General features: G+C 43.4%; 3 protein-coding genes and 1 long non-coding RNA gene across 4 annotated transcripts in view; 2 read left to right on the top strand and 2 right to left on the bottom strand.

The window, feature by feature from the left end:
- Positions 1 to 2: 2 nt before the first annotated feature.
- LOC119024242 lies at positions 3 to 1,252 on the top strand. Its single transcript, XR_005076424.1, has 2 exons — positions 3 to 556; positions 658 to 1,252. It is a non-coding gene; the product is annotated as an uncharacterized LOC119024242 (long non-coding RNA).
- Positions 1,253 to 1,840: 588 nt separating this feature from the next.
- agk (acylglycerol kinase) lies at positions 1,841 to 4,957 on the bottom strand. Its single transcript, XM_037108137.1, has 14 exons — positions 4,704 to 4,957; positions 4,577 to 4,616; positions 4,384 to 4,463; positions 4,202 to 4,277; positions 3,971 to 4,096; positions 3,782 to 3,876; positions 3,632 to 3,701; positions 3,404 to 3,483; positions 3,251 to 3,308; positions 3,012 to 3,159; positions 2,818 to 2,915; positions 2,654 to 2,724; positions 2,464 to 2,548; positions 1,841 to 2,326 (listed from the first exon to the last, which is right to left on the bottom strand). Exons 1-14 carry the CDS (start codon positions 4,811 to 4,813, stop codon positions 2,192 to 2,194), a joined length of 1,272 nt encoding a protein of 423 aa, XP_036964032.1. The 5' UTR covers positions 4,814 to 4,957; the 3' UTR covers positions 1,841 to 2,191.
- Positions 4,958 to 5,253: 296 nt separating this feature from the next.
- Positions 5,254 to 19,506, top strand: nup205 (nucleoporin 205). The gene is made up of 42 exons (XM_037108131.1): positions 5,254 to 5,431; positions 6,381 to 6,523; positions 6,700 to 6,871; positions 7,094 to 7,238; positions 7,370 to 7,529; positions 7,723 to 7,951; positions 8,084 to 8,248; positions 8,382 to 8,557; positions 8,703 to 8,819; positions 9,301 to 9,438; positions 9,571 to 9,721; positions 9,995 to 10,200; positions 10,339 to 10,521; positions 10,852 to 10,902; positions 11,264 to 11,473; positions 11,618 to 11,855; positions 11,953 to 12,142; positions 12,303 to 12,423; positions 12,646 to 12,727; positions 12,828 to 12,992; positions 13,117 to 13,241; positions 13,349 to 13,463; positions 13,671 to 13,820; positions 14,022 to 14,096; positions 14,228 to 14,385; positions 14,476 to 14,556; positions 14,653 to 14,844; positions 15,041 to 15,242; positions 15,352 to 15,450; positions 15,552 to 15,700; positions 15,856 to 16,047; positions 16,135 to 16,256; positions 16,588 to 16,720; positions 16,825 to 16,951; positions 17,081 to 17,154; positions 17,265 to 17,393; positions 17,614 to 17,740; positions 17,946 to 18,118; positions 18,196 to 18,325; positions 18,505 to 18,633; positions 18,740 to 18,816; positions 18,962 to 19,506. The coding sequence occupies exons 1-42, from the start codon at positions 5,404 to 5,406 to the stop codon at positions 19,112 to 19,114; spliced, it is 5,982 nt and encodes a 1,993-aa protein (XP_036964026.1). The 5' UTR covers positions 5,254 to 5,403; the 3' UTR covers positions 19,115 to 19,506.
- A 537-nt stretch (positions 19,507 to 20,043) lies between these two features.
- Positions 20,044 to 26,540, bottom strand: part of fgd4a (FYVE, RhoGEF and PH domain containing 4a) — an 84,425-nt gene continuing 77,928 nt past the window's right edge. Inside the window, exons 9-19 of the mRNA XM_037108132.1 lie at positions 26,371 to 26,527; positions 26,101 to 26,239; positions 25,958 to 26,016; positions 25,727 to 25,873; positions 25,171 to 25,343; positions 24,603 to 24,633; positions 24,403 to 24,483; positions 24,184 to 24,309; positions 22,996 to 23,133; positions 22,717 to 22,857; positions 20,044 to 22,617 (exon numbers count right to left, since the gene is read on the bottom strand). Of these exons, the coding sequence (XP_036964027.1) occupies positions 22,348 to 22,617; positions 22,717 to 22,857; positions 22,996 to 23,133; positions 24,184 to 24,309; positions 24,403 to 24,483; positions 24,603 to 24,633; positions 25,171 to 25,343; positions 25,727 to 25,873; positions 25,958 to 26,016; positions 26,101 to 26,239; positions 26,371 to 26,527 (1,462 nt within the window). The 3' untranslated portion in view covers positions 20,044 to 22,347. The remainder of the gene's footprint in view (positions 22,618 to 22,716; positions 22,858 to 22,995; positions 23,134 to 24,183; positions 24,310 to 24,402; positions 24,484 to 24,602; positions 24,634 to 25,170; positions 25,344 to 25,726; positions 25,874 to 25,957; positions 26,017 to 26,100; positions 26,240 to 26,370; positions 26,528 to 26,540) is intronic.

Raw genomic sequence — 26,540 nt, 5'->3', positions numbered from 1 at the left:
GAACGTCAATATCCAACATGGCGGCCCACATTGCGCTGGAGCTCCTGTTTGCCGAGGAAGAGATTATCTGCTTATGGCTTTTAAAACGACAAATGCAACGCAGAAGGAGGCGGCCTGTCCGTCGCTTACCCGCAAAGTGACGTCCCGGTGGGGAATTTAATCGCGTTGTCGAGCCACTGCGCGCTCCCGACAAGGAAATGCACTTCAGCTACTTTCACGTCTCCGCTCTCTTTTGATGAGCTGCTGCATCGCATCTAGCCGTTCACACAACACGACAAGACTCGCAGCCGGCTAGCGGTGAGTTTGGAATAGAAACTAGCTATAACTTTAAGGTTACTCGCATCAGGCAGTGACCAGGAAAGTGTTGGGAGCCATTGATGTGAGACACATGCAAACCCAGGCACCATCAGTCCCAGGGACTGATCACAGTTTCTACAGGGGACCCTGGATCTTCCTCTACCTGCCCCTCTGAATGACACGAACACCTCAACACCACCTGTGTTCCTGGGGGATGAAACATTCCCTCTGGATGTACATTTGATGCGGCCATATTCAGGTAATCTATTCTGACACTGACAGATTTGACATCGCCATAACATCATACACGTGTTCTCTGCTTTCACTGTGGTCTAATGTGTTGCATCTTTTCACTTGTAGGCATCAAGCTTGATGATGCACAGACAGTCTACAATAATCGCCACTCCAGGACCAGGAGAGTGATTGAAAATGCTTTTGGTGTCCTGGCTGCCCGCTGGAGGATTCTGGGTAGGCCCATAGATCTCCACCAGACCGTGGATGTGGTTGAGGCCTGTGTGGCCCTGCACAACATCTTCACATGCAATTTGTTGACAGGACTGCAGCATCAGTGAAGATTCTGCCAGGTAAATGGAGGAGGCTGGTTGCCAAGGACAACAGCCTGCTGGAGCGAGCGACTGTCAACTGCCTGGGCATCACAGGATGCGGGTGTCAGTCCAAGACACCATGAAGTCGTACTTCCACAGTGCAGGACACAGACATTGGGACAGCTGTATGAAATCTGTCATATTTGATGTGTCTGTTAATGTAATGTCTGCCTATAAAAGAACAGTGAACTAGTGATTGCACATTCACACACAAACATTGTAAATAAATTAATAATAATTAATAATGCATTTAAATAAGTTTTCACTTTAGTTTTGTATCCTTTTCACACTATTTTGCATCCATGTACATAATGTGAATTTGAATTAAAAACAAATATATGTACAGAAGAGCAGCTGTCTCTGTGTATTCCTTTGGGAAGTCTAGTGTATAACATTATGTCCCCCATGACTGGGATCTGCACCAAATGAAAATGGTTTCTCACATCTAGAGAGAAGGTTTGTAGGCCAGGGCAACTCTGCAACACTAAAGGACATAATGCTGTTTGATCACACATTTGACCTTTATCAAACATTTTGACTTCTTGTGATTTAGGATATTGCACTTGGCCATGTTGCAATTTTTGATTATATTATGATTAATTGTGCAGCCCTATATTATAATCCTGTATTGACTGTTTTCCTGAGCAACCAAATATGATTACAGGCCTTCATCGCAGCAACTTATTTAATTCTGCAGATTTTCTGTCTACACTATCTGTCAGATCAGACCCAGCCTCATCAGGGAGATTCCAAACACTCACATCATTTGCAACCCTTTCAAAAATGCTGCAGCATATGTGTGTCCTTTACCTACATCTATATACCTGAAACCTATCCATAATATTGTAGGTTCATTAGCTACTCAAGCCTGTGCCCCTTATCTGAACCAGTCATCTACTGAATTCTTCCACGTCAAGTATCAGACTGATCAAGCAAACTTGTGTGGACATTGACAGACATTATTTTATTGACCAAGTTCAATTGTGATGGAAAAAGTAAACCATTTAGTAAACATAGAGTCCATGGGTAAGACAACCTAGACATTGGTTACTGGCTTAAAGAAATACAGAGCCTTGGTCCTTTTACATACAGCGACAGGTAAAAAAAATCCTCCTCCTATGAGTTAGAGTAATGTTTAAATGTTACAAAGGACAATTTCAAATGGCTCTGAAGCCAAACGTGTTTTCAGAGTTTCATGGCATCTTGATCTTTGCTTTTGTGTTTTTCTTGATTTCAGTTTGTGTCTCACTGTTCTTGTCTTCTTTATAGTTCATCTTTTTTTCCCCCCTTCACTGCATCTGCAAAAGGAGCTCCTCCCTGCGCTCTGCACTGATGAAGAAGCGTAGTTTCCGTGGCAACAGCCTTATCTCCACAGGCATCGCCTCATACTCCTCGTTATCGATGTTGTAGAAGCCAGTGGCACCCTGTGGGGTCAGGACATACAATTCGATGTCAAGACAAAAACTAATATACTGAGCTCTAAAAAGTGAGCTGAATATCCTAAAATAGTTTTGTTTTGATGTAACAAACTGTAATCAGGTCACGTAAAAGGGTTTCTGACCTCTGGCAGCTGCAGCCGACAAGCACTGGCCTCCAGTTTTGTGGACGTTTTGGTGAATAAAGTGGGGTCCTCCGCTTTTTTATTTCTAAAATGAAGAACATTTGCATTTTTTGTTGAATATACGAAAACATGTCATATACTGTGTTTGGGCCTCAATTGTTACTAATAAAAGCGGGAAAAATCTACTAACCCAACAGTGATGAACTCGCCCACTGTGAAGTCGTCTGGTTCTGCACAGATCATCATGGAGTCATTTATCCGCTGCAAGTCCAAATAAACAAGAAATAATTACAAAATGTCAGCACTCAATGACCAGGTACGTGGTTTTATAAGCACAATTTTTTTTTCACTGACCGTTTCCACTGGGTTTTTGTTGTGCGTCTGAATAAAAAGCTCCAGCGTCGACAGCTTCTGCTCCGTCCACACCTCTGGCTCTTCCACTTTTGGAGGCGCTGGGCAAACATGCACACACCAACGTTCTTACTCTCAAAACGTCACTGTTTACCGCCATGTTGTGATCCAACTAATGACACAGTAACACAAATTACCTTCAACAGGAGGGTTCCAGTAGTTTCTCCATCTGCGGGCAATGCGGTAGAGCAGGCTGGGTCTGGTGGGCTTCTGAGGGGGCAGGTCAGGGAGCCGAAGACTTGGAGCCAAGTAGGAAACAGAGACTTCTTTGACAAGGGGCCACTCCTGAAAGATTTTACAACAGTGTAAGATACATCTTCTCATCTCATGACATCTACTGTATCAATGAGATAATCACATTTTAATAAAACCTCACCTGAAGAGTGCTAAACCAATGTGCTGCTTTTGTCTTTAGTGGTCCAAGGTACCAATATCTATGAGGAAATATGGCCGATTACTCTTGTGTATGTGGAATTATGTCACAGTTTACCCAGGATTGTAGTCTGAGCGACCAATTGTGGAATCTTACTTGCTAATTGTTGCGGCCACATCTCTAAATGCACCCCAACGAAGTCCCATCAGAGCGAAGACCGGCTGCTCTTGCTCGCCCTAGTAACACACAAACATACACACACACCGTAAAAATTAAACCATCTTTCTGTCTTGATTATGAAAAAAGAAAATTACTGAAAAAATAGTCATTCTTTATTTTACCACAAAAAATCTAAAATCATTGGTAACTTCTTAAGTGTCTCACTTTGATTTGTAGCACATCCAGAGGAACAGTTTCTCCCTTTAGAATGGATAGTGTCGCCGATGTGATGTCTCTGAAAAATGGACAGATTTACTCAGGGAGACACATCCACTACACATCTGGATCTTTTAAGTATAATACTGAGATACTTACTTGACCTTGTTGTCACTGAGCAGGTGAAGACTTGGACTCAGGGAATTGTGGGAGCCCAGTGGAATGAATCCAATCGGTGTGTTGCTGAGTGTTTCCTGCAGACACAAACCATCCATCAGTGACACTGTTAAAGGAAATGTTCAGATCTGTGACCATTAAACCAAAGCATGATGTCTGTGTGCCACCCACTTGATCTGGCCTTCGCAGCAAGCCTGTGACGACTTCCTGCAAGGTGCCATCCCCTCCGGCCACGATCAGCATGTCTGTCTTTTCCATAAACTCCATCAGTTTTTTTGCCTGGCCTTCATAATCTGTCTGTAGAGGAGCAGACAATATAAATAACAATCATGGCGTCACAAAATAGGACTGACTAAAGACGCTAAAAACACTGATGGGTTGAAAGGGAAAAGATATGCGTACCTTTACTATTGTTATCTCCACACCAGCCAGATGTAAAATGGGAGCAGCATTCTTTTCAAACAGGTTGTTGGCTTTCCTGGGGGGAGATTGAGACAGGGAGCTGAAAATGTTCTGAGAAAAACCTGTTTTTTGAAGTCCAAACCCAAGTTTAAATCAGAAGTTCTACATTTCTGTTTCCTTACCCTCCACAAGCTGCAGGGTTCAAGATCACTGTTGCTTTCCTCAGCTGCTCCCCTGGTGCGATCTGTTGACGCCCAAATTCCTAATAGAGATGAAGATGATTATGAGGACTAACTAATAATGGGCACTTGAAGATATTGGTTTGTATCATGTCTTTGGCTGACAATTAGTTTAAAAGAACAAGTATTGCCTCACCCTGGCCACTAGACAAGCCTCTGTCCGCAGAACACTATCACTTATAAGACAAAAGACAACATTTGTAAGGTTCACGAACAGACCTGTGCTCTCATCAGTGGGTAATACCATAAGCTGAGAGACTCACCAGTGTTTACCATACAGCCAGTAGCCTCCGTAAGACAGGACGCAGACAGCGAATGTGGATTTCTTCCAGTGATTGCGCACCGTCCGAAACATTTTCACAACTCGAGCCATGGCTTTAGATGAGATGTCCCCGAACCCTTTGTACTAATGCGGTGCTAAATTTACGGAGGCACCGAGGCTTGAAAATCACGAACGACACATTTCTATCCTAGCGGTCACGGATCTACAACTGTCAGACTAGCATGGACACCTCGGTGTAACCTCAAAACAGGACGGACCAACACAGGGCGGAACCAATTGCCACAGGAAGGTTCACGAACGCGTGTCAGCGCAGCACTTCCGTGAGCGTATTAAACGTTCGTTAGAAAAATATTCGTTAAGCAATAGAATTTGTAAACTAAAGCTGAAATACGCAGGGAATACAATTTAATCACTTATTGAGTTCATCCACGCTGGTAAACTACAAGTCCCGTCCAGCTAGACGACTCCAAAGATCCGAGGACCCCGCCTGAAGAGTCTACACAGATTAACAGCAATGTTCAAAATATCCTACCATTTAATTAACACGTATACACAGTCATTTTGAACTGTTGTATATTTTTGTTTACCAAGTGCCAGCAAATTGTGTTTAGAGAATTTATAATTTTAAATTTCACACCGGCACAACCTTAGAACCTTCTGTCCAATTTTCTGAGCGTATCATGGCGGCGCAGATGGCGGTAAATTCGGGTATGAATATTATGTCTTTCAACGAGTGTAACTTAAATGCGTTTATATATAACAGTTGCTATTACTTGTCATTTCACATATAAGAATGTACTTGTTCGCTCTTCAGCGCCAGTTGTGCCGCACGTCATATGTTATGACCGCATGGTGATGGACCATTCAAGTTCAGGCTAATTTAGCCTAGCCTACAAGTAAACCTTAAGTTAGCTAACGTTAGTTAAACTGTTAATCAGCGCGTTTAGACCGAATGTTAACAAATGAACACGTTAGAACCGATGCCATTCGGTAAACATGACCTCGCTGCTCAGTCCAGTGGGTCAGCAGACTCACGTATTTGCTAACAACTAAACTGAAACTAACTGACTTGAATAAGCAAGGAAATGTTTGGCATCATAACTTGGCACGCTGCACACTGGTGCACCGCGCCTTAGATCATCTCACAGACACATGGAGCAGTTCAGACCAGATTTAAACTAATCTCCGGTTTACTATAGTCATGTCCTGTCAGTGAGGAATGAGTGTCAGATGTTTGCTGGTGTCAACCAAGTGTCTTTGTACAGATCTGAGTGATGTTTAGTGACAGCTAGGCTTTCTTGGGGTCTGTGATACAAGAACCAACAACCACAGTGTTATGGCTTATTGAAGCTAAATCTACAATAAATAAATTCAAGGGAAATATAAGTACTGCTATAAGATTTGTTTACTAGTACTGTCATTTACGTGTCACATGATCATCTTTCATCAGATAACTGCATGGTGTGTGTACATCAGTATCTTATTCATAGAGGTCATCACACTTTGAAATCAGAAAGAGGTTCACAATGTCAAAGTAATAGCTAGAAAGTATTTACAATAATAATAACCACAATAGGTTTAGTTGAAATCAATGCTGTGTGTGTGTGTGTGTGTGTGTGTGTGTGTGTGTGTGTGTGTGTGTATGTGATCCACCCAGGAGCCAGTCTGTGGGGGCCGCTGAAGGAGTTATGGGAGACAGTGGATGGGGCAGTGTTGAGGAGACAGCCAGAGAGCGTCCACCTGCTGGACCTGCAGCTGAAGAAACACAAATCACATTTTCTTTCACTCTTTAGGAACCCGGTGAGATGTTGTGCAAACACAAATTCCTTGTCCTACTGTCATTTCATACAATGATATTCTTCTTGAGTGGCCCTCCACTCCCTTGGTGCTGACAGACACATTTTTGGTATGCAGTGTTTGTCTTCTGAGACTGTAATGTAAATAACACCAGGTCTTTCTCTTTTTCTCATTTTCAGCCAAAGAGTGCAGAGCAGAGAGAGAAGGTGCGTAAAGCCAGCACAGAAGGCATCGCCATCCAAGGTCAGCAGGGGTCACGGCTCCTTCCAGAGCAGCTTCTCAAAGAGGCCTTCATCCTTAGTGACCTGTTTGATATTGGAGAGTTGGCAGCTTTGGAGCTCCTCTTGGCAGGTAATACGGACATGAGAAAAAGTAATGACTTGCAAGCAAATTCATCAAGAATGTGATTTAGCAAATTTTGTTAGTTGTTTTCTGTGTTAATCATACAGAGGTCACATTATTTTATAATAACAGTTTTTTGTTTTAGGATTGTCCTCATCATCAAACTAGTGATTTGAAATCAAGGTCTTAAATGATGTGATTGATTCTCTGAACGTGTCCATTTGTCTCCAGGTGAACAGCAGCAGCCCCATTTTCCAGGTCTGACGCGAGGTCTGGTAGCTGTGCTGCTCTACTGGGATGGAAAGCTTTGTGTGGCCAACTCCTTGCGCACACTCATCCAGTCACGCCAGGGCAAGACATTCACACTGGACCTAAGGTAATAATTTTGTCTATAAGTAGTGCAATCAAAACAATGAGAGGCACTTTTAAACTACACGATGAGCATGTTTCCTTAATATTTATGGTGTCTTGTTATTCATTATTACTTTTATTTGTTTTCTCACTCAGTGGGGAGCTGGTGGCTTTGACATCCCGTTTTACAGATGAATTGATGAACCAGGGTCTGACCAAACGCATCCTAACCTTGGTGTCAGAGATTAATGTGACGCGTGAGTTTGAAAAGCTGCAAAAGGAGCGTGGCCTGGGCAACGAGAAGCACAGAAAAGAGGTGACAGCAAAATATTTGTGTTAATTTGAAGCCGGGATAATCATCTGCTCAGCATGTATTTATATCCCATTATTCTTGGCCTGTGCAGAGACTAAAGTTTATAACTGAAGTAGCAACACTGAGTGGTAGTATATATATTGGGATGAATATGGACAACTTTTAATTCCCACTCCCATTCCCATTTTTCCCCCAGGTTTCTGACCTCATCAAAGAATGCAGACAGGCCCTGGCAGACAGCCTCTTTTTATGGACCTGCCAATCACCTCTGACAAAAGATGACACCCTGGCTCTTATTGGCCACCTGGAGACAGTGACAGCTCAAGCTGATGGCTCATTGGACAGCATGAACATGGCTCTGGTCATGGCACTGCTGTACTGCTTGGATGTCAGCTTCATAGAACAAGGAACAGAAGATAGAGAAGGTGAGAACACGTTAAATAATATCTATAATTTTAACCTTGATTGATTGAAGTTATGCATAAGATTGCTGTTGGTGTCAGCATCTGGATTTTACAGCTAATGAAGGACTGGCTCTGCGTGTTTTGTTCCTCTAGATCTGCTCCAGGCATTGCCATTGCTCACTGAAAGGCAGTATGTGTCTGCAGTGCACAGTCGCCTGATGGACGGCCAGCCGTGGAAGCTTCCAGGCCTTCAGGCTTTGTGTCGACTGGCGTGGGCTTTGTCTCTGAGGGTCCTCTCTCAGCTTCCACAGGGATGCGGTAAGGTCCCTATTCTTTTGACAGACATTAACCGCCTTCTACCTGTATGAAGAAAACCTTTTTTAAAAGAATATGATTTTTCAAAGATAGCAGCCAATTTAATGTTGTGTGTTTCTCTGTGTATCATGTGCAGCCTTGGTTGAGTTCACGGAGGCAGATGAGGCTCTGGCCGACCAGGCTTTACTGGGAGATGTCTTCCTGTTTATGAAGGAGGGCATGCTGGGATGTGAGAGTTTTGGACAGGAAGAGTTTTACATCCGCCGCCTCCATTCACTCATTACAGACTTCCTGGCACTTATGCCAATGAAGGTGAGAGGGGCCACAGTTGTCCACAACCAATTTTTATACTCTAGTTAGAGTTTGGTTTGTCTGTATGTAATTATTCATTATCACATTGTTTTAACATTCCACCAGCTGATTAGATTATTGAATTAACATTTTTTTGTCTTTGTAGGTGAAACAACTTCGTAACCGTGCTGATGAGGATGCCCGTCTGGTGCACATGTCCCTACAGATGGACAGTGAGCTTCCATCATCGTTACGCAAGGACTTAGACCACCTCATGATTCTCGTGCGTGTTTTTCACAAACACTTGCACACATTCATTACATTAGTGCTGCAGCTAGCATTTAAAATGTTATTGATTATTCTGCAGATTATTTTTACAAATATTTGCCAAATAAATTCTTTCGAATTTTATCTTAATCAATAATAAAAGTGCAAAAAATGCTCACCACAATTTCTCAGAGCCAGAGGCGATATATTCAAATTGCTTCTTTTGTCCAACCAACAGTCTAAAACCCAAACACACTCCATTTGATACCATGAATGACAAAACATGCAGCTGATCCTTATGTTTAAATGCTCTGAATTGTTTGACATTTCGCTTGAAGAATAATTGAAATAATTAGTTGATTAAGTTTGCAATTTTTTCAATCAGTTAATTTATTGTAGTTGCAGCAGTAAAGTACACATACATACATCAGTTAATCATCTCTAGATTTTAAGGGTTTTATTGATAGTATTTGTCAGTTATTGCTTTGTCTTTCCAGATAGGAGAGTTTTACAGTAAGGACTCATTTGGGCTGGAGTTGGGTCTGGAGTTCTGGTGTCCCACTGAGTCTCTCCAGCACACCTCCTTGCAGGGATCCTACCTGGGAATGGCACTGCAAAGACCTCCACATAAACAGGTAAGAGCTGTATTTTCTGGACCTTCTTGTCAAGGTAAAAATTGTTCTGAAAGGTATGAAAAGACCTAATATACATTTTTTTTTACATGCCATTCTTTTCTGATAACTTTTTCCACACTATGTTTGATGCAGGTTGTTCTGTCCAAGTTTGTGCGTCAGATGGGAGACCTTCTTCCCTCCACTCTTTATATGTCCTATCTCCGCATGCTAAAAGGCCTGGCTAATGGTCCTCAGTGTGCCCACTACTGCTTCAGCCTGCTTAAAACCAATGGAGCCACACACAGTAAGAGCAGATTGTGTACATATTTTCAGCTTGCTTTGTGAAATTGAAACCATTTGATGTACAGTTTGCCTTATGTGAACTGACTGGTAATCTGGATCAAGAATTTTTGCCACTAAAGTATTGACTCTTTGTGGCTGTTCGGTAGATGTACATGTTCTTTATTTTATTCTGAGTTTAGGAAATAAAGCTTAAAACTCCAACTCCAAAAGCTGATTACATTGATTTTATACATTTTCAAATGAATACCAACTGACTTTGTATATATATTTTCAGGTGATAATATACAGGGCGTTTCAGGCAGTCCAGTGTCTTGGGAACATTTCTTTCACTCCCTTATGCTCTACCACGAGAACCTGCGACGAGACTTTCCAAATCCAGATGCAGCACAGTACCGCCACCCGCCCATAAGGGGCATCACCCAAAGAGAGATGGAAGGACTCACCTCATTTTTTCAGTTGCTCACCACCATCATCACATGGGTATGGTACAATATTCAGGATAAAATCAAGACTTTAAATTCCTTATCTTATCTTTGAATAGCGATCCTGTGATATACAGGTAGCTTAGATGATCTTTATCTAACAGTATTGTGGTGTGTGTGTTATGTTTTTCTTCAGAGTGAAAATGCACGACTTGCATTGTGTGAGCATCCCCAGTGGACCCCAGTTGTAGTGATGTTGGGGTTGCTTCAGTGCAGTGTTCCTCCTGTCCTGAAGGCTGAGATCCTGCAGTGCCTGGCAGCCTTTGGGAAGTCACCAGAGATTGCTGCTTCACTATGGCAGTCACTGGAGTACACACAGGTTAGCCTTTTTATTATTGATGAAAAAAACTATTTTTGCTGATTTTATATGAAGAGAGTCTGCATTTTGTCATATAGAGTATGAAAACAATTACTGAAAGCTTTTCTTTTGACATCAATGTAAAGCTCAGGTTCGCATCTAAAGTGTCAGTGATATCAGACAACAAATATGCAAACATTAGAATTCTGCTGTGGCTGTGAGCTCTTCTTTTTATCTGAGGCAGTTAATTCTTGTAGGGTTATGACATTTTTTGAGTTTGGCAGAATACTGCTTTTAAAATATTTTTGCAGTAGATGTAAAGTTTTGTAACTTCATGTTATTTTACAACAGATCCTTCAGACAGTGCGAGCCCCAGGACAGAGGCAGGCAGCTGGAATTGAGGTGAGTGTTTTTTGGTTGGTGAATATAATGTAGTATACCCACTGCTCAAACCAATCTGTGGGAAATGTTTGCTTCTCGCTCAAATTAAAAAAATGTAATTAGTTGATGCACAGAGTAATTAGATCACTTGGGGTTCCAAGGGTCTTTTTGATTTGTTGACTGATGACCAAATGAGTTGTGTGAAAATGTGTGTTGTGGTTTTGTCTTTATATGTGTATGTGATGTTTCTGTGGTCAGTAATAAGCTAAAGATGAAAAATTGACTTGCATCAGACTAAAAACGTACCATTCAGAAGTTACAGCCTGTAAGGAGATGCCTGTTTTGGCAGCAAACTTCCTGATTAGTTTGTTTTGGCTCTCAGGTGGAGCTGAATGAGATTGAGTCCAGCTGTGAGGAGTACCCCCTGACGCGAAGCTTCTGCCATCTGATCAGCACATTGGTTGAGAACAGCCTGCCCATTAATTTGGGCGTCGGACTGCGTGTGCCAGGCTTTCAGCCCTACCTGGACTTCTTGCGTGATTCTGTGTTCCTGCCCTTCCCCACCAGAGCGTATCGCTGTCCAGCTGAGAAGGTAAACTGCAGTATAGTGCTCTTACCATGTCTTTACAAGGAGAAGACATGTAGCTGCATGCATGTATGTATATATGGTCTTTGAACAACTATACATACCGCTGTTTGATTTGTTTTTCCTGTTGTCTTTCCTTCGCCATCTCAGTGGGAGGTTGCTGATGCTGTCCTGGAGGTTTTCCACAAGCTGCTGCGGGACTACGAGCCCCAGCCGTCAGACTTTGTACAAGAGATGGTGGAGCTACAGGGAGAGCAGGTCTCAGCTCATAAGCCCCCTGGACACAGCATCATGTTCCACCTGCTCAACGACTCACCCATGTTGGTGCTCTGCCTCAGTCTGCTGGAGGAGGGCGTACGCCAGCTGGACACCTATGCACTCTTCCCTGGTGAGAGAACATATGCTGTTCTGCACTCCGAGAATGAGAGATTGCTTGTGTGCATGTCCGTGTTCTGACATCATGCTGTGTTACTCCTCCCCTACAGGTAAGAAGCATTTGGAGTCGGCCGTGCTGCACTGCCTGCGCCTTCTAGACCTGGCACTGCAGAAGGAAGTGGTGTTCATGGACCTCCTCAGGGAGAGCCAGGCTTCCCTGCTGGTGTCCCCCTTGGAGCAGCTCCTCCAGGGAGTCAGTCCTCAAACTAGGAAGGCTGATCACATTGTCAATATTGCCAGGTAGGGGCATCCAGGCTCTAATAGAAACAGTTCTTGTCTGTTTTTGTTAAACTAGTTTAACTAAGTCATTGTACGTTGTATTTAAGGAAAACTACCTTTTCAAAGACTAATTTGTTCAGAACGGTTGAACTTAATGGTGACCTATGTTTTTCCTGTACAGGTATCTGTACCACAGCAGCTCCAACCCAGAGGCTGCATTTCAGAGTGCCAAGATCCTGCGTCGTATCGCCAACTACCCCAACATTCAGAATCGGCTTGTGGGAGATTTCACACACGACCAGGTAAATAAAGTCTGTTTCCCCTCAAAGCTTCTGGATATTTCACAAAATAATAATTGGTAAGCAAAGGATCAAAGTCAGCAAGATAACGAAATAATGTAATTAACATTTTCTTTAAGTAGAATAGAAATAAATCATGCATGCATTCTACGTAATGGCACTTAAATGTTTATAAAAAGTTTTATTTTGCTCATGTTAGCAGCACATTTTGTCTCTGTCCTTCAGACTGTGAGTGACAAGCTAATGGCAGGCTTTGTAGAGTGTCTGGACAATGAAGAGGCAGAAGAGGGAACAGAGAAAGGAGATGGTAAGAGAGACTTGTTGTGGAAAAGCTCTACCACCTTCTGTGTTTGTTCTAAATCCTGCTTCCACACTCGAACACACTCACTTTCTCCCCAAACTTCCAGACTCTGAACCACAGAAGACGATTGGAAGAATCCGACATGAAACCCAGATCCACATCCTGAACCTGCTCATCACCTCCTTGGAGCTGAAGACACCAAATCTGGCCCTGTACCTTCTGGGATATGAAGTGAAGAAGCCTGTGTCCTCCACCAACCTCCAGGACCCAGGTCAGACCACAGCTTTTGCCGCTTGCATGTTAATTTTGCTGGCTGTTGTGATTTCAGCAACATTTATTGGAATCAGGTGACCTGAGTGTTATCTTTAAGCTGAAGGTGTATTTGCTTGTTACAGGTGTGTTAGGGTGTTCACGGAGCTGCCTGCATGCCATCCTGAGTCTGCTGCAGAGAGGCACTGAGAAGAGATCAGGACCTGTACTCACACAGCAGGCCCCACACCTGGCTGAGCTCTGCTACCAGGTAGGCTTCATCCTTTATTTAATAAACCCAGAGTCAAGGCACTTGATGTCAATGCAGCACCTTAGATTGTCTGAATAATCTGATATTTTTTCTTCTTCCTCTGTCAGGTGATCTACCAGCTGTGTGCCTGCCCAGAAACATCTGGACCCACCATGCGCTATTTAAGGACCAGCCAGGACTTTCTGTTCTCTCACCTGCAGCACCTACCCTTCATCCTGTCTAGTGAGTATCAGATGTGATGAATGAAAAGCTGCGGATGCAGAACAGAACAGAAATTGGGGATTGTTTTGAATTTCTGCTAAATCGAAAATTATGATTTTAATATCACAATGGTGTTTTCAGTGTGTGTGATGAACTGTTGTTGAAGATACAACAAAGAACACTGTCTTCTCTTATCATTGTCCTGATTCTTCTTTCTGCTCTTGTCAGGTAATCAGATCGCTGCCCTATCCCAGATGTCTTGGCTCATGAAAACAGCTGCAATTGAGCTGAGAGTGACCTCGCTGAACCGCCAGCGTTCACATACACAGCGCCTTGTCAGCCTTCTGTTGGATGACCAGCCACACACTCAGCATACAGGTATATATTGTCTAAACCTATTTAATTCTCCATGATGAGGACACATTTGAGATGATAAACATTTGGTGAAACAACTGAGTGAAATCTGATCTTTTATTGTTAATGGTTGTTGTTTTAAACTCAAACTCCCAAACATCATGACCACACGATAAAGCTCATTAATACATGAACCTACGTACCTCATATTTATTTTCATTTTAGCTGATGGAGAATCGGGCATGGAAGAGGAAACCAGATCAGTCAGCGGTTTCCTACATTTTGACACTGTATCTAAAGGTTTGTGGCAGCTCTCTAGATATTTAGATCAAATATATGATAAATAAGATACAATCAGCATACAGGCTATCATATTTTGGCATACTGATTCTGACTTTTACTCTCATCTTGTCGTTGTTCCATGCAATCAGTGCGCAGGAAGCTGCTGAGCGTGCTGGACACCATCGACTTCAGTCAGGACATGCCTGAGCTGCTGCAGCTTGACTTCTTTGAGCGCACTCAAATAGAGCAGGTGATCTCCAACTGTGAGCACGTCAATGAGCAAGGACACACAGTGTGCAATGTGAAGGTGGGTCCAAAGGTTGAACACATAATCTCTCAGTTGTGTTGTTTTTTATGTTTGATCTTCCGCTAATTTTGTTTTTAATTTTCTTCACAGTTGTTACATAGAGTGCTGGTTGCTGAGGTGAATGCATTGCAAGGAATGGCAGCCATTGGACAGAGGCCTCTGTTAATGGAGGTGAGGGAGCCCAAACTGTGTCTTCATTTTTGTGTAAACCTGGAGTTGAAAATGTTGTGCCCACATTCATCTTTGTCCCTGGTTGTTTTATTCCAGGAGGTGAACTCAATCCTGCAGCAGGTGGTGGAACGCAATCGCGTGCGCCGCAGTTTGAGTGCAAAGCGACATGCACTGCGGTCCTGGAGGAGTCTGGTGGAGACGCTGCTGACTGCCTGCCCGGCTGATCTCATACCAGCTGATGACAGGCAGCTCATCATCAGAGACCTGCTGCTAGACCTGCATGATAAGGTCAGTGTTACATGGGGGATTATTTTGGATGCAGTCATTTATAAAGTCGTGTCATGGCATTTATTTAGTGTTCATCGTTACTGTATAATGATGTAGAGTCGCTAGTTATTTCCTGTCAGAGCTGACACATAACAAATGCCACAAATCTGCAGGTTGTAATAACAACTAAGTGTCCATGTTGCCGTATGTTGTCCAGGTGTTATCTGAGGATGCAGCAGGAGAGCTGATGCCCATCGTTGCGGGGGCAGTCTTCACTCTGACAGCCCACCTCAGCCAATCAGTCCTGTCTGAGCAGCAGCAGGGGGTGGGATTAGAGGCATCCTCTGGCTTTGCCTCTATCGCCAACTCTGCCCTCCACCTTATTCTCCGCAAGCTGCTGGACTTCATCCTCTGTACTGGTAAGTGATGACTTTTTGAATCGCATCATTTCACAAAATAACACATTTCTCACGTGCTGAGATAGCCCATGGTCAGTTTAGTTCATAATATTGTCTTTTGCCCTTTAAGGAGGTGGATACCAGCGTCTGCGTGCCCACCTCTATGGCTCTCTGCTGTACTACCTTCAAATCGCCCAGAAACCTGATGAACCAGACACTCTGCAACAAGGTACAGCAAAGAGACACGTGTGTTATTAAGTCACCTTATCTGATGTTGTTCCAACGAGACAATGTACAGATATTGTGTTTTCTTTCTCTCCATCCATGCAGCAGGGAAAGCAATGTGGGAGCGTCTCACTGCCCCTGAAGATGGTTTCTCCAAACTGCAGAGAGAGAACCTGGCTATCATTGAGAGCTATGGCAAGGCTCTCATGGAGGTGGTGTGTCGGGACGCCTGTGACGGCCACGAAATTAGCAGGGTAAGAGCCAAACCAAGACAGAAAGACTGTATTTGTGAAATTACAAATGTCTATTGAGTTGAATTAGCTGTGACATATTATTTATGAGTACCTAGCCAGACTGTTTTACTCTCAGGACTCCTTTGTCATCCTTGTCTCCTTTCCCTGTCCATCAGATGCTGGCTCTGGCCGTGCTGGACCGGATCCTGTCCATAGACCGTCAGAATCAGTGGCTGGTTTACATCTGCAACAGTGGCTACCTGCGGTCGCTGGTTGAGAGCCTGAGACAGGATGATGTCGCCCTTCAGAGCCTGCTCACACCTCAGCCTCCCCTCCTCAAGCCACTCTACATCTATGAGAGCAAAATGGTGAGGAGACAGACACACTATGTTTTGATTACACCTGAGTTTGTAATGTTATTTTGAAAGTAAAGAACTCTGCTGTGGTGTTTTCAGGCTCTGCTGACTCGTGTGGCTAAGACCGGTCAGGGAGCTGTGGAGCTGCTGCGCTGTGGGCTGGTGGCACAGCTGATAGAGTGTCAGGTGTTTGACATGGTCCCTGACAGCGATGCACACAGGTATGAATGTGGAAAGGGAAGAAGGTGGAATGGTAACTCCCAATTGTATGGTCATTTTTATGAAATTGTGTTGTTGTTGATATTATGTTTTTTAACCAGTCATTTCAAATAAAAACAACACTCATACTTAATTTTTAGATTGATTCTGACCAAATTAGGGTAAGGATTTAAATATGTTGATACAGTGAGTCAGCAAATCCTTGAGGGGAATTTTAATGTTTTAAGCTGATTATAGCTTCTTTGCTTTGCTCTTGTCTAAGTGACCTCTAATCTTAAGAGGTCTATTTATGGTGTTTCTTAAGCGTGTGTCTGTTCCCTTGTTTGTTTACAGGGTGATGAGGGACCCATCAGGATTCATCCCCAGTCCCATGGACCGCTACAGGCAGATTCTGTTGCCAACCTTGAGGCTTTTTCAGGTCATCCTGACTTCCACCACCATGAATCACCAGCAGGGAGCAGCACAGGTGAGCACACAGTGATTATTTTGCCAAAATATAAATGTCATGGCAGTTTGCTTTATAAACATTGCACTTGCATTCTAATTTTGTCTTTTTCTGTGTGTCTACAGGTTCTCCAGTGGCTGATAGTCCATGCAGACACCATTCAGTCCCTGTTACGTTGTCAGGAGCTCAGTATGGGAGTTCTGCAGGAGCTCTCTTTGCTTACTGGCATCATCAGCAAAACGGCTCTGCCAGGTACAAGCAATAAGTCTTCTCTTTTCACTATTGATTCTTTATTGTATTTCCCCATTTCCATCATGCACTCCACACATTCATATGTAGATTATGTAAATGATGGTTCTCATTTGCTGCTTGGTCTCTCAGGTGCCCTTGAGATGGGTGGGGAAGTCAACAGTGCTGCTCTTATGGAGTTTCAGGGTCACATCAACAGATTCCAGGTTTCTGTCTAATCTATGGATTTTTCTTGTTGCCTTCCCTGCTAATAAACATCCGTCCCAGTGTGAAAACTGCACAGCTGTCAATATCTTTTTTTTTTTACCCTTTTCAGCGCCTGTGTCTGTCCCTGCTTGGTCGCCTTGCTGGGAGCGAGCGGGAGAGGTTGCTAAAGCAGGCCGAGATCACTGCACCTGGAGACTCAGCAGACAGACGAGAAGAGATGGAGGTGGCCATGCAACAGGTGTGACAAAAAACTCTCTAACAAAGGGAGTATGAGTGTAATTTTCCTCTAAAGAAGTTATGAAGAATACCTCCTCCAGCAGTAAAGTGGACAGTGGGAATTAAGAAAATGGGATAATATGGCACTGAAACGATGTGTGTCGAGTCTTGTATGCATGGTCATTATTATTCATTTGAAGTCCACTGTCAGTGACCTGAGAGGTGTTGTCCTCTGTGCCCAGGTGTGTGCTAACATCATGGAGTATTGCCAAACCCTGCTGCTGCAGAGCTCAGCCCAGGCCCAGTTCAGCATCTGCCTCTTCAGTCCATCAGGCAACGAGCCAGCTGGCAGGGACGGAGGACGCACAGGTCAGTAATATTCTGCCCATACTGAAGAAGAGGAACAGGGTTTTGACTTGTGTTATTGTATGCTGAATAAATAGCCATACTTTTCTAGAGGATCCTCTTATATAAAGCTAGAAATCCATAATTTCTTGAGGTTCTTTTAACTTTTATCACAAGTTTCTACTGGAGTGAGACTAAATTTTTTTTGTTTTTTTTTGTCTTTTTAAAGATCTCTCATCCACACTGGCATCGATGACTTACTCCCGGACCCCCAGCCTGGGTCTGATCCTGTATCTGCTGAAGAACAGCGCTGCAGACTTCTTCCGGTTCCACCAGAGTCACAGACAGAGCCTGGGCAAGCTGCAGAGCCTGGATCAGCTGCCTCCCGAGGAGCTCAAGGAGGTAACTCTTCTTTATTTAATGTATCTTATTGGCTCCAACAATCATTGTCTTCAGTACTGACTTGATCATCTCTGTAGTTGTGCCAAGGCCTGGTGTCAGGCCCAGGAGGGGTGGAGAAAATCTCATCAGTCCAGAGGAGCTTGTTGGCAAAGAGACGACTGGTCCAGCTTATCAACAACAGAGCCAAGCTGCTGGCCCTGTGTTCCTGTATCCTTTGTTACCTGCAAGCACGGTGGTTGTCATAGGACTGAATAGACTCCCTCATTGTCCATCACTAGGTTGTCACATTTGTCTTCAGGAGTTTTGTGCAGGAAATTGGATTAACATCATGTATAAATGCTACGTCATGAATTCCTGTGAAATGCCTTGACCCGCGTCTTCCTCAGATGTTATCGAGACCTGTTTGTTTGTGTTGTGGCGCCACCTGGAGTACTACCTGTTGCATTGTACTCCCACTGACCCCAAGGACTCCCTGTTGCCTGGAGCCAGTTTGTATAGATCACGGCTCACAGATGGTGAGAAAAGATATCACGGATAGATGCGCATAGATTAAGCAAGTGTTGGAATTAAGTAAATGTATTATTGGTAGCAATCACTAATGGCAATATTCCTTTTCTTCAGACTCATTTGGCGGTTTGCAGGCAAGTGGAGGCCGTGGCCTCGGTCTGTCCAGAGTCAGCCAGCAAGACCTCGACCTGGTAAGAATGACCGTAAGCTGCCAACCAGCTGTGCACGTTGGCATGAACATGATGCTGTTACACTTTGAATACTGCTGTGACAACATATGTGGGTCACCACAAACATAATTCCTGATCTCTCTGTCTTGTGTTTGTGTGAATGCAGCTGAAGAGCGACATGGCCGCAGGTTTCGGAGAGGCCCTGCAGAGGAAGCTGCTGGAGGTGGAGGGTTTGTACAGCCAGGTCCGCTCCCGCTACACCTTCATCCAGGCCCTGGTTCGCAGGATCCGTGGGCTGCTGCGACAGCCTAAAAGCTGAGGCACACAAACACACAAATACAAAGACTGGCCAAGACTAAAACACTCTGAAAACCTTTGCCAAGCAACACCAGACGACTAAGCATCCAAGGACGCCCCAAGGTGTTGGTGTGTTTTTTTTTTTTTTGGCAACATCGCTCCTTTTTGCTGACCTGTTGTGGCTCCTCTCTCTGAGTGTTGTGGTATGTTAATACATCACAACATGTGGTGCATTCTGTGTGACCAATATAATTATGTTTGACTGCAGTCGTGCAAGGACTGTTTCTAAAAAAAGTCAGATAAAGTAACTTGCACAACACAAGTATGAAATTTTTACTCGTTAAGAAGTTTGATATTCTTTTGTTTGCTCTGATTTCTCTTTGTAAAAAATAAATGTTTTCTTAATCTGTTAAATGTTTGTGTAGTTTTACACACACACACACATACACACACTCAAACATTACGCAGCAACCCCCTAAACTACAACAGTAATTAGGAGATTTTATGTTAGCTGGTAATAATGGCAAACTGGAGTCCCCTGCTGTTAACATGCACTCAGGTGAGAATACAGTGTTTACTGTCAGAAACTTTTCCCTTTGTACAGCAATTCTTTGTTCCACAATGTCACTCTCGCTTTGCTCATACTTTTGTGGTTATCAGACAAGCTACAGATGGTTCAGCGCTTCACTTATCACGTACATCATGAGACGGTCAACCACTTGTGACAAACAAACTATTAACTTCACCTTCGTTTCCGTGCCTCTCTGGGTTGACTCATTGTGAAAAGTTCTTATCAGGAGAAACAAAACAAGGAACTAAAACAAGACATTTCTTTGTGAAAGTAGCATCACTATGACTCATGTGACCTGAACTGTCATACTGGTTTGGTGGGACATTTGATGTAAAAGCCATTCAAGTATTAACATTACAAACAATCTCGCTTGACATAAATCATCTTTAATCTGGTTTTATTTTCTTTGAAGGTACACTTTAAAGGACTGTAAAGTGCGTAGATTCTCAAGCCTTTAGGGTGGGGGATGAGAGGACTCAAAAAAAATCTGGATATACATTCAGATCTTACAGACAGGAAGGTTTTGTGCTCTTGTTTTATTATTTTGAATAGTGAAGAAGGGTATGAGATCAGAGGGGTGAGATTCAGGTGAGCACCAGCATCGAGCACAGAGAGAGAACGAACATGGTCCGTCCGGCGCAGTGACCGGTCGCCGCCACGCTGAAGAACCGAGGTGACATCTTTGATGGGTCAATGGAAAAAACATTTGCTCTTGGAAAGAAAAAATAACATCTACCTACTGCGCTTCATAGCTGACAGTGAGGGGAACGACTTTGTGCTACTTTTAACAGATCATGCTTGTCATCATACTCTATAAATTACTTTAAATAATAAAATTAATTACAGCATTAAAAACACATTTACATTTCTCGCACCAGCTTTGCTAGAACTGATTGTGCTGCATTTGCATCTAAATAGAAAACCCTGGCACATGAAGACAACGATGATCCCCGCTCATCTCTCCCACGTGAACTAAGGTTGTCCTGTGCTGGACACTCTCAGTTTGAATACTAACAGCACTGACTGGGCCACAGGGATGGGTGATGCATGACAATACATGTTGTGAGACCACAGAAATTTGAGATGTTTTGATACCATTTCTACTTATAATTAAAGGGCTATGCCATTGGTTTTTGACATGGAAGTCAAGCTATGAAAACAGATGTTTAATGTCTAAACTGTGCATTTATATGATGTTTCATTAATTGAAGTTGCTGATGTGTAAGGGCCCCTTCAAATCAGAGCAACAACTCTGAAAGTGGCAAAATATTTTGACATGTGCAGAAAAGTAAATGTTCACTTTATGGCTACAATTTTTTTTTTTTTTTTTTTACAAATTCATACATTAGATATCAAATGTTTGCTCACATGTAATTTATAATATGGTACTGAGTTGTAAGTGTAAAAAAAGTGGAACCTCAGTGTTGTTTCCACATAGACGTAAAAGCCAGTCAACATGCCGAAGTCGAAAGAACAACTTCCTAACTGAGGAAATGGGACCATTTGAGGATCAGGTGATATCAGATGTTGATACTTAGTATTGAGCTGCATTATGGGAACTGTCGTATCCAGTGTCCTGTAGTATACAGGTCATTTCAACCTCTGCTGCTTCAATTTTGACAGTTTTTGTTGTTGCTGTTTTTTTTTTTGTTTTTTTTTTCAAAGAAATCTCTTTAGTAATTGTCCAAAATGTATGACAATAATTGCCGGAGTGTCCGTGTATAGCTCTGGTTACCAGTGTGACCAATGTTGATAATCAATGAGCAGGACTGACTTGTAGTAATGGATTGTAAGGAATTTGCATCAAGATGATGAAGCACCTTGATTTGTCAGGCATTTCTGAACGGGCCAAAAACTTTTACATTTCCTCTATAACTTACACAAATTTAGGATATTACAACATGTATTGCCAGTCCAGTTCCATATCGCCCTCCCATGTAGCGCTTCATAGATTTGAAAACATACACAGATCAGCCGACATGCATCCAGAGTTTGATTAGTCTGTTGATGTATTTTCATCAAGTGAGGAGAGCGGGAGAGGAGATCACCATTATCCAACCACATGATCATTTTTCCCACTTTTTGAACCATCTTCTCAAGCAAAGGTAAGCAGGAATACTGTAAATACTTTATATCATACTTAGATGTTTTCTATATTATCAAAACAAAAGATTCAAACTGATTTCTGTACATGAAAACACAATTTTTCCTTTTTGAAAAACAAAACAAAAACAAAACATTTATACTGTACAGGTACACAGAGTTGAGTTTCAGCACCAGCAGACGTTGTTTTGGCAGCAGACCGTCCTTTTGCTTTGATTCACACCCTGTAAAGGGCGCTGCGCAAGTCTGTGCTAGTCCACTGGCTCAAGATGATGTCTGAGCTGTCTTTAATAGTGCCTGTTTGAGGGAGTCAATCAATCCTGAGGCCCCTTTTGCTCTAGTGTTGATTGTACCAGACAAGTCTTTTAGTAATCCAGCACAGCTCTAGCTGAGAAAATCCATGAAGAAAGTGGGAAACAGGAGAGTGGCAAGGAAAGGCAGCTTATCCAGCACTGATTTTGTTCCACTCTGTCGTTGAGATTCAGATTTAAGGACAGCATGGAGAAAGTGCATTTGTATATTGTGCGTGCAGCATGCGTCTGCACATAATTGTCTTCCTTGAGCATCCTTCAGCCTGCACCTTATGAGCTATCAGTGCCCGCCTCCTGTGTGTTGTTGTTGTCCGTCAGGGTGGCATTGCTGCCGTTGGTCGGGGGGCATTCGGGCACCTCCCCCGTCACTGCCACCCGGATCACCTTCAGCCAGCGCTGCTTGAGCTCCTCACTTTCAGCAGCAAAATTGTGGATGGACTTGGACTGCGAGAGGCGGAAGGTTGCCTGACCGTCTGTGGGCCGGGCGCTGTCATCCACAGTGTAGCCCAGGAGGGGGATGCTAGACTGGGCCTTCACGTCCTGAGGGACGAACAGATTGTCATTTATGTGAATAAAACATAACACATTTTATACGAATGCTGGTGATCACATTTTTCGAGTCCTGTCTCGGCGTTTTACCTGCGGAGCGCCGTAGAGATAGAGCACCAGGCACTCCTTCTCGGGGATGACGCACCACACCTTCTGCCAAGGCTTGTTCTTCTCACAGTACTGCAGGAAGCCACACATGATGCTGCTGCCTGAGAACTGAGCCGCCTCGATCTGCACGGTGGGAAGAAGACCACGGCAGATGAGGACAAAAATCAGTAAGGCAACACTACTTCACTAATTCATTTCTAGGTCAGTTATCTCTTGATCTAGAGCAACAGATTTCTGTCTCTATCAGCGCATCCTGTTTACCTCTAGGATGCCCTTCTTTTTGCCCTCAGCTACCCTTTCTCCTGTCAGGATCAAGAAGCAGTCTCTGCAGACTTTGTTTGTCTTGTTGTTGTCATATTCCAGCGCCACCTTATTGTCTGAACACTTCCAGCACACCACCTGTAAGAAAGAGGAAGACGGAGGTTATCTTTGCACATCATTTAGTTCACCGTGACTATTTTTAAGCCAGTAGATACTGTTTGCTTCTTTTTTTAAATAATAGGTTATTTACCTATGGAAACATTTAGCAGCATTTTGCCTGTGACTGGTGGGGGATGGTGTGCAACAAATGTCCCTTGCCAGACTCAAATTTGAGTCAGGGACATTTCTGCTACAGGGCCTGTGTCTTAAAATTTTAAATGTACATGTGTGTTCGTTGAAGGACAGCGACTCAACCATGAAAGAGCAATAGATTTCCCTGATTTGAAGCCCACATGTCAACCATATTTCCCTGAATGTATTTCAGGTAGCTGATAAAGGAAAAACTTCAACCGCAGCAAAATCTACAAGTTTGTCATAAACAGGGTTGGGTAATAATGGTTCACATGCAACTGGGATTATGTAATCAGATAACAAAAATAAGTAGTTAGATTCAATTTGGAAAAATGTAATTATGTATTACATTATAAGTTCATTGTCAAAGAGTACTTGATTACATTTTTGATTGCACTTTAAAATGTAGCAATTTTATGAATGAATGAAGACTCTTGTTTTCATTCATATGAATATGCTCTACTGTATATCAAAGTAAACTAATCCTCTCAGTTTTGCTCGGAGTGAGTTTAAATGTTATTGATTTTGGTTTTTAAAGTCTTCATCTTGCATTGGAGAGGAGTCATGTTGTCGAACACACACAGTACACCTGTAGATTGTGCCACTATTGTGTTTTTAAGGGTAAAAGGGTTGATTTGACGGTTGTTTTTAGATGTTTAAAGAGATAAATCCAATTAATTACTTCACTAATAGGTATAACCATGTAATCTGTATTCAGTAACTGACTACATTTAGAAGTAATCTGACTCTTAGTGTTTCAAATCTACATTTTCTCACATCTTTACTGTAGTTGCAAGCACTGAATGGGTAAAAGTTCCCCGTTGTACCAGTCTATCGCGACTGACGCACCTCCCTCACATACATTATGCATGACACGACACCGTCAAGATGACTTACGTAGCCGCAGGCTCTGCAGTGGTGTCTCCGCCGTGTCAGGGCGTTGAAAGGCTCTTTACACTTCATACACATCGTCACTTCGTTGTCGCGGATCCAGCGAGGGGCACGCTTCCCCAGCTCAGCGTTCTGTTGTCGAGTAAAAACACAGGCTCATCATGATGGCGCACGATGGATTTCGACAGCTCATTTGTGTGTGTACAACCGTGATGTGACACTTACAGACACTTCCTCCACGTCTTTCAAGGCGTTTTTGAATGATTCATTCTTTTGTTGGAAAATCTCAATGGTTGCCTGGAAAGCCTGACGGATAGAAAAAAATAATAATAATAAAAATCAAACACACGTGTGAGTCACTTCACATTACCTTCACACACACATAATAAAACAAGAAAATCATGTCCAATATGTACTGTATGTACCTTAATCCAGTCTGCCTTGTCTTGCTCTGAGCTGAAGGGGAGAAACACAAAGCCAGAAGTAGCATTAAGACACTGAGAATGTATAAACCTCAACTTTATGTGACAGTCACACCAACATAGCAGTTAGCTGTGGTCAAAGAGTTTATTTAGAGATTTACAGGATTTAAATATGGAGCTTGGGTGTGCTGTGGTGGTCGTCCATACTGAAATTATACAGTATGTGGTGCAGATTACCAGTGGGAAGCTCTGCAAGCTTATGTAACTTCACACTGGACGAAGCTGAACTACAGCAGAGCTACCCATGGGAAAAATCTAGTTTGGTTAAAAGTCACACCGCAGTCAAAAATTTGCTTTTTCCTCTCGTTTCTACAGTTGAATATTTAAGCCTTGCTGTGTAGAATGATGTATGTGCAGGGTTTGATGCCAGAAGGCTGTTTTCATTTGCTAAAAGTATACATTTTCTCTGATCTCAATGAAAATCTGATTTTTTAAGAGGCGGGCCTGCGAGCATGGTTTGTGACATCATCAATAGTTTGTCAGATAAAAAAGGCCAATCCTGGTCCAGTACCTGGCCTGTAGCTCCAGCGTCCTCTCCTTCCCCGACACCTGGAAAGTGTGAGGGTAATCCTCATTGATCGTCTCCAGGACCTTCATGCCGTCGATGCCAATCCGCGTCCGGACGGTGTACTTCGCCCCCCCCAGACTGAATTTGGGCACGCAGTACAGCAGCATGTTGTTGAACTGGCAGCAAAAAGGAACACAACACGTTTTAGTGATGGCAGCGCATGTGTCGAGAACAGATCAGCGCTATTCTAGCGGGCACTGTTTTTCTTCCAGTGGGGGCTGTCCTGCGCACAGCGGGTAACGCCAACAACACAGACGGGAGACATTCAACCTGAAGCTAATAAGAGACAGCCACGACGTAATCACATCATCTGGCAATCTCGGTAATTGAGAGATTTTTTCATGTGCCCCTGGTGTATCCTCACATGGAGGTGTTCGTGGCTCCAAATGATTCACTTGTTTCAATTGACTCGTGCAGAGGAAGTCTTGCTGCAGCATATTTCCCTGCAGCACCCTTCATTAGATAAGAAGGCATGTTTGTGCCTGAAGGTTTCCCTTACCAGGAAGAGGTACCGCTCCATGGCTGACGTGTTCCTGGCTGCCAGCTTCAGGATTTGGCCCTCCTTGATGAACTCGTTGGAGGGGTTAACGATGTCCTCCTCCTCGCCCAGCATCTCGTATATCTCTATCAGCTTCTTCAGATTCTCCTGAATGAGGATGGGACATTTCATTTTTGTCAGATGTCAATGAGTCGGAGAGGTTCTGTCTTGGTTTGAGATACCTGTACTTACAGATTTCCGTATGGCGCTGTTTGAGTGAGTAGCGGCTGTGGCGATGATTTCTAACGATTCTGGGGGGGGAAAGATGGGATACCTTAAGACAGGCTGATTGAAATAATAATGGCTCCTTGGAGTTTAAGGCATTTCCGACTTACTCTCTGCATCTCGTCGGTCGGAGTCGTCCTCAGGCAGCTTCTTCAGATAGTCTTTGAGCAGCATCTCGTAGCGAGGGACTCTCTGCACGGGCTCGAGCATGTGATGCTGAAGTGTCAGGAAGCCACAGGCCTCTTGACTCTGCCCAGATACAACCAAACCAAAAAGCAATATTAGCTCACTTTCTACATTCTGTAGCAAATTTTTGCACACGAAACATGCTTATCCAGTGATAAATGCATTTATCCGGACTGGACTGTGGGTGGCGGTACCTGTATCTCCTGAATGATGGCCTTGAATTGAGGCGAACGATCCGTCCACTGTTTCAGCAGCTCCATGGCCTTGTCGAAATTCTTCACGTACTCTGCGTACATCTTGAGGAAGGGTGTGAGTTTCTGCAGGATGTCTCCGATGCGAGGCGTGGACGCCCTGCAGGGAAGGA

The sequence above is a fragment of the Acanthopagrus latus genome, chromosome 8 (genome assembly GCF_904848185.1).
Source record: "Acanthopagrus latus isolate v.2019 chromosome 8, fAcaLat1.1, whole genome shotgun sequence".
Classification (NCBI taxonomy): domain Eukaryota; kingdom Metazoa; phylum Chordata; class Actinopteri; order Spariformes; family Sparidae; genus Acanthopagrus; species Acanthopagrus latus.
This window is presented reverse-complemented; position numbering and strand designations above follow the sequence as displayed.

Excerpts from the sequence above, each read along its gene's own strand:
- agk (XM_037108137.1), bottom strand. The coding sequence starts at position 4,813 with ATGGCTCGAGTTGTGAAAATGTTTCGGACGGTGCGCAATCACTGGAAG. Across the intron at positions 3,877-3,970 it reads TGCTGCGAAGGCCAGATCAA|GAAACACTCAGCAACACACC; the intron begins GTGGGTGGCACA and ends TTGTGTCTGCAG. Across the intron at positions 2,327-2,463 it reads GTCGGCTGCAGCTGCCAGAG|GGTGCCACTGGCTTCTACAA; the intron begins GTCAGAAACCCT and ends CTGACCCCACAG.
- nup205 (XM_037108131.1), top strand. The coding sequence starts at position 5,404 with ATGGCGGCGCAGATGGCGGTAAATTCGG. Across the intron at positions 10,201-10,338 it reads TCACCACCATCATCACATGG|AGTGAAAATGCACGACTTGC; the intron begins GTATGGTACAAT and ends GTTTTTCTTCAG. Across the intron at positions 14,386-14,475 it reads ACACAGTGTGCAATGTGAAG|TTGTTACATAGAGTGCTGGT; the intron begins GTGGGTCCAAAG and ends TTTTCTTCACAG.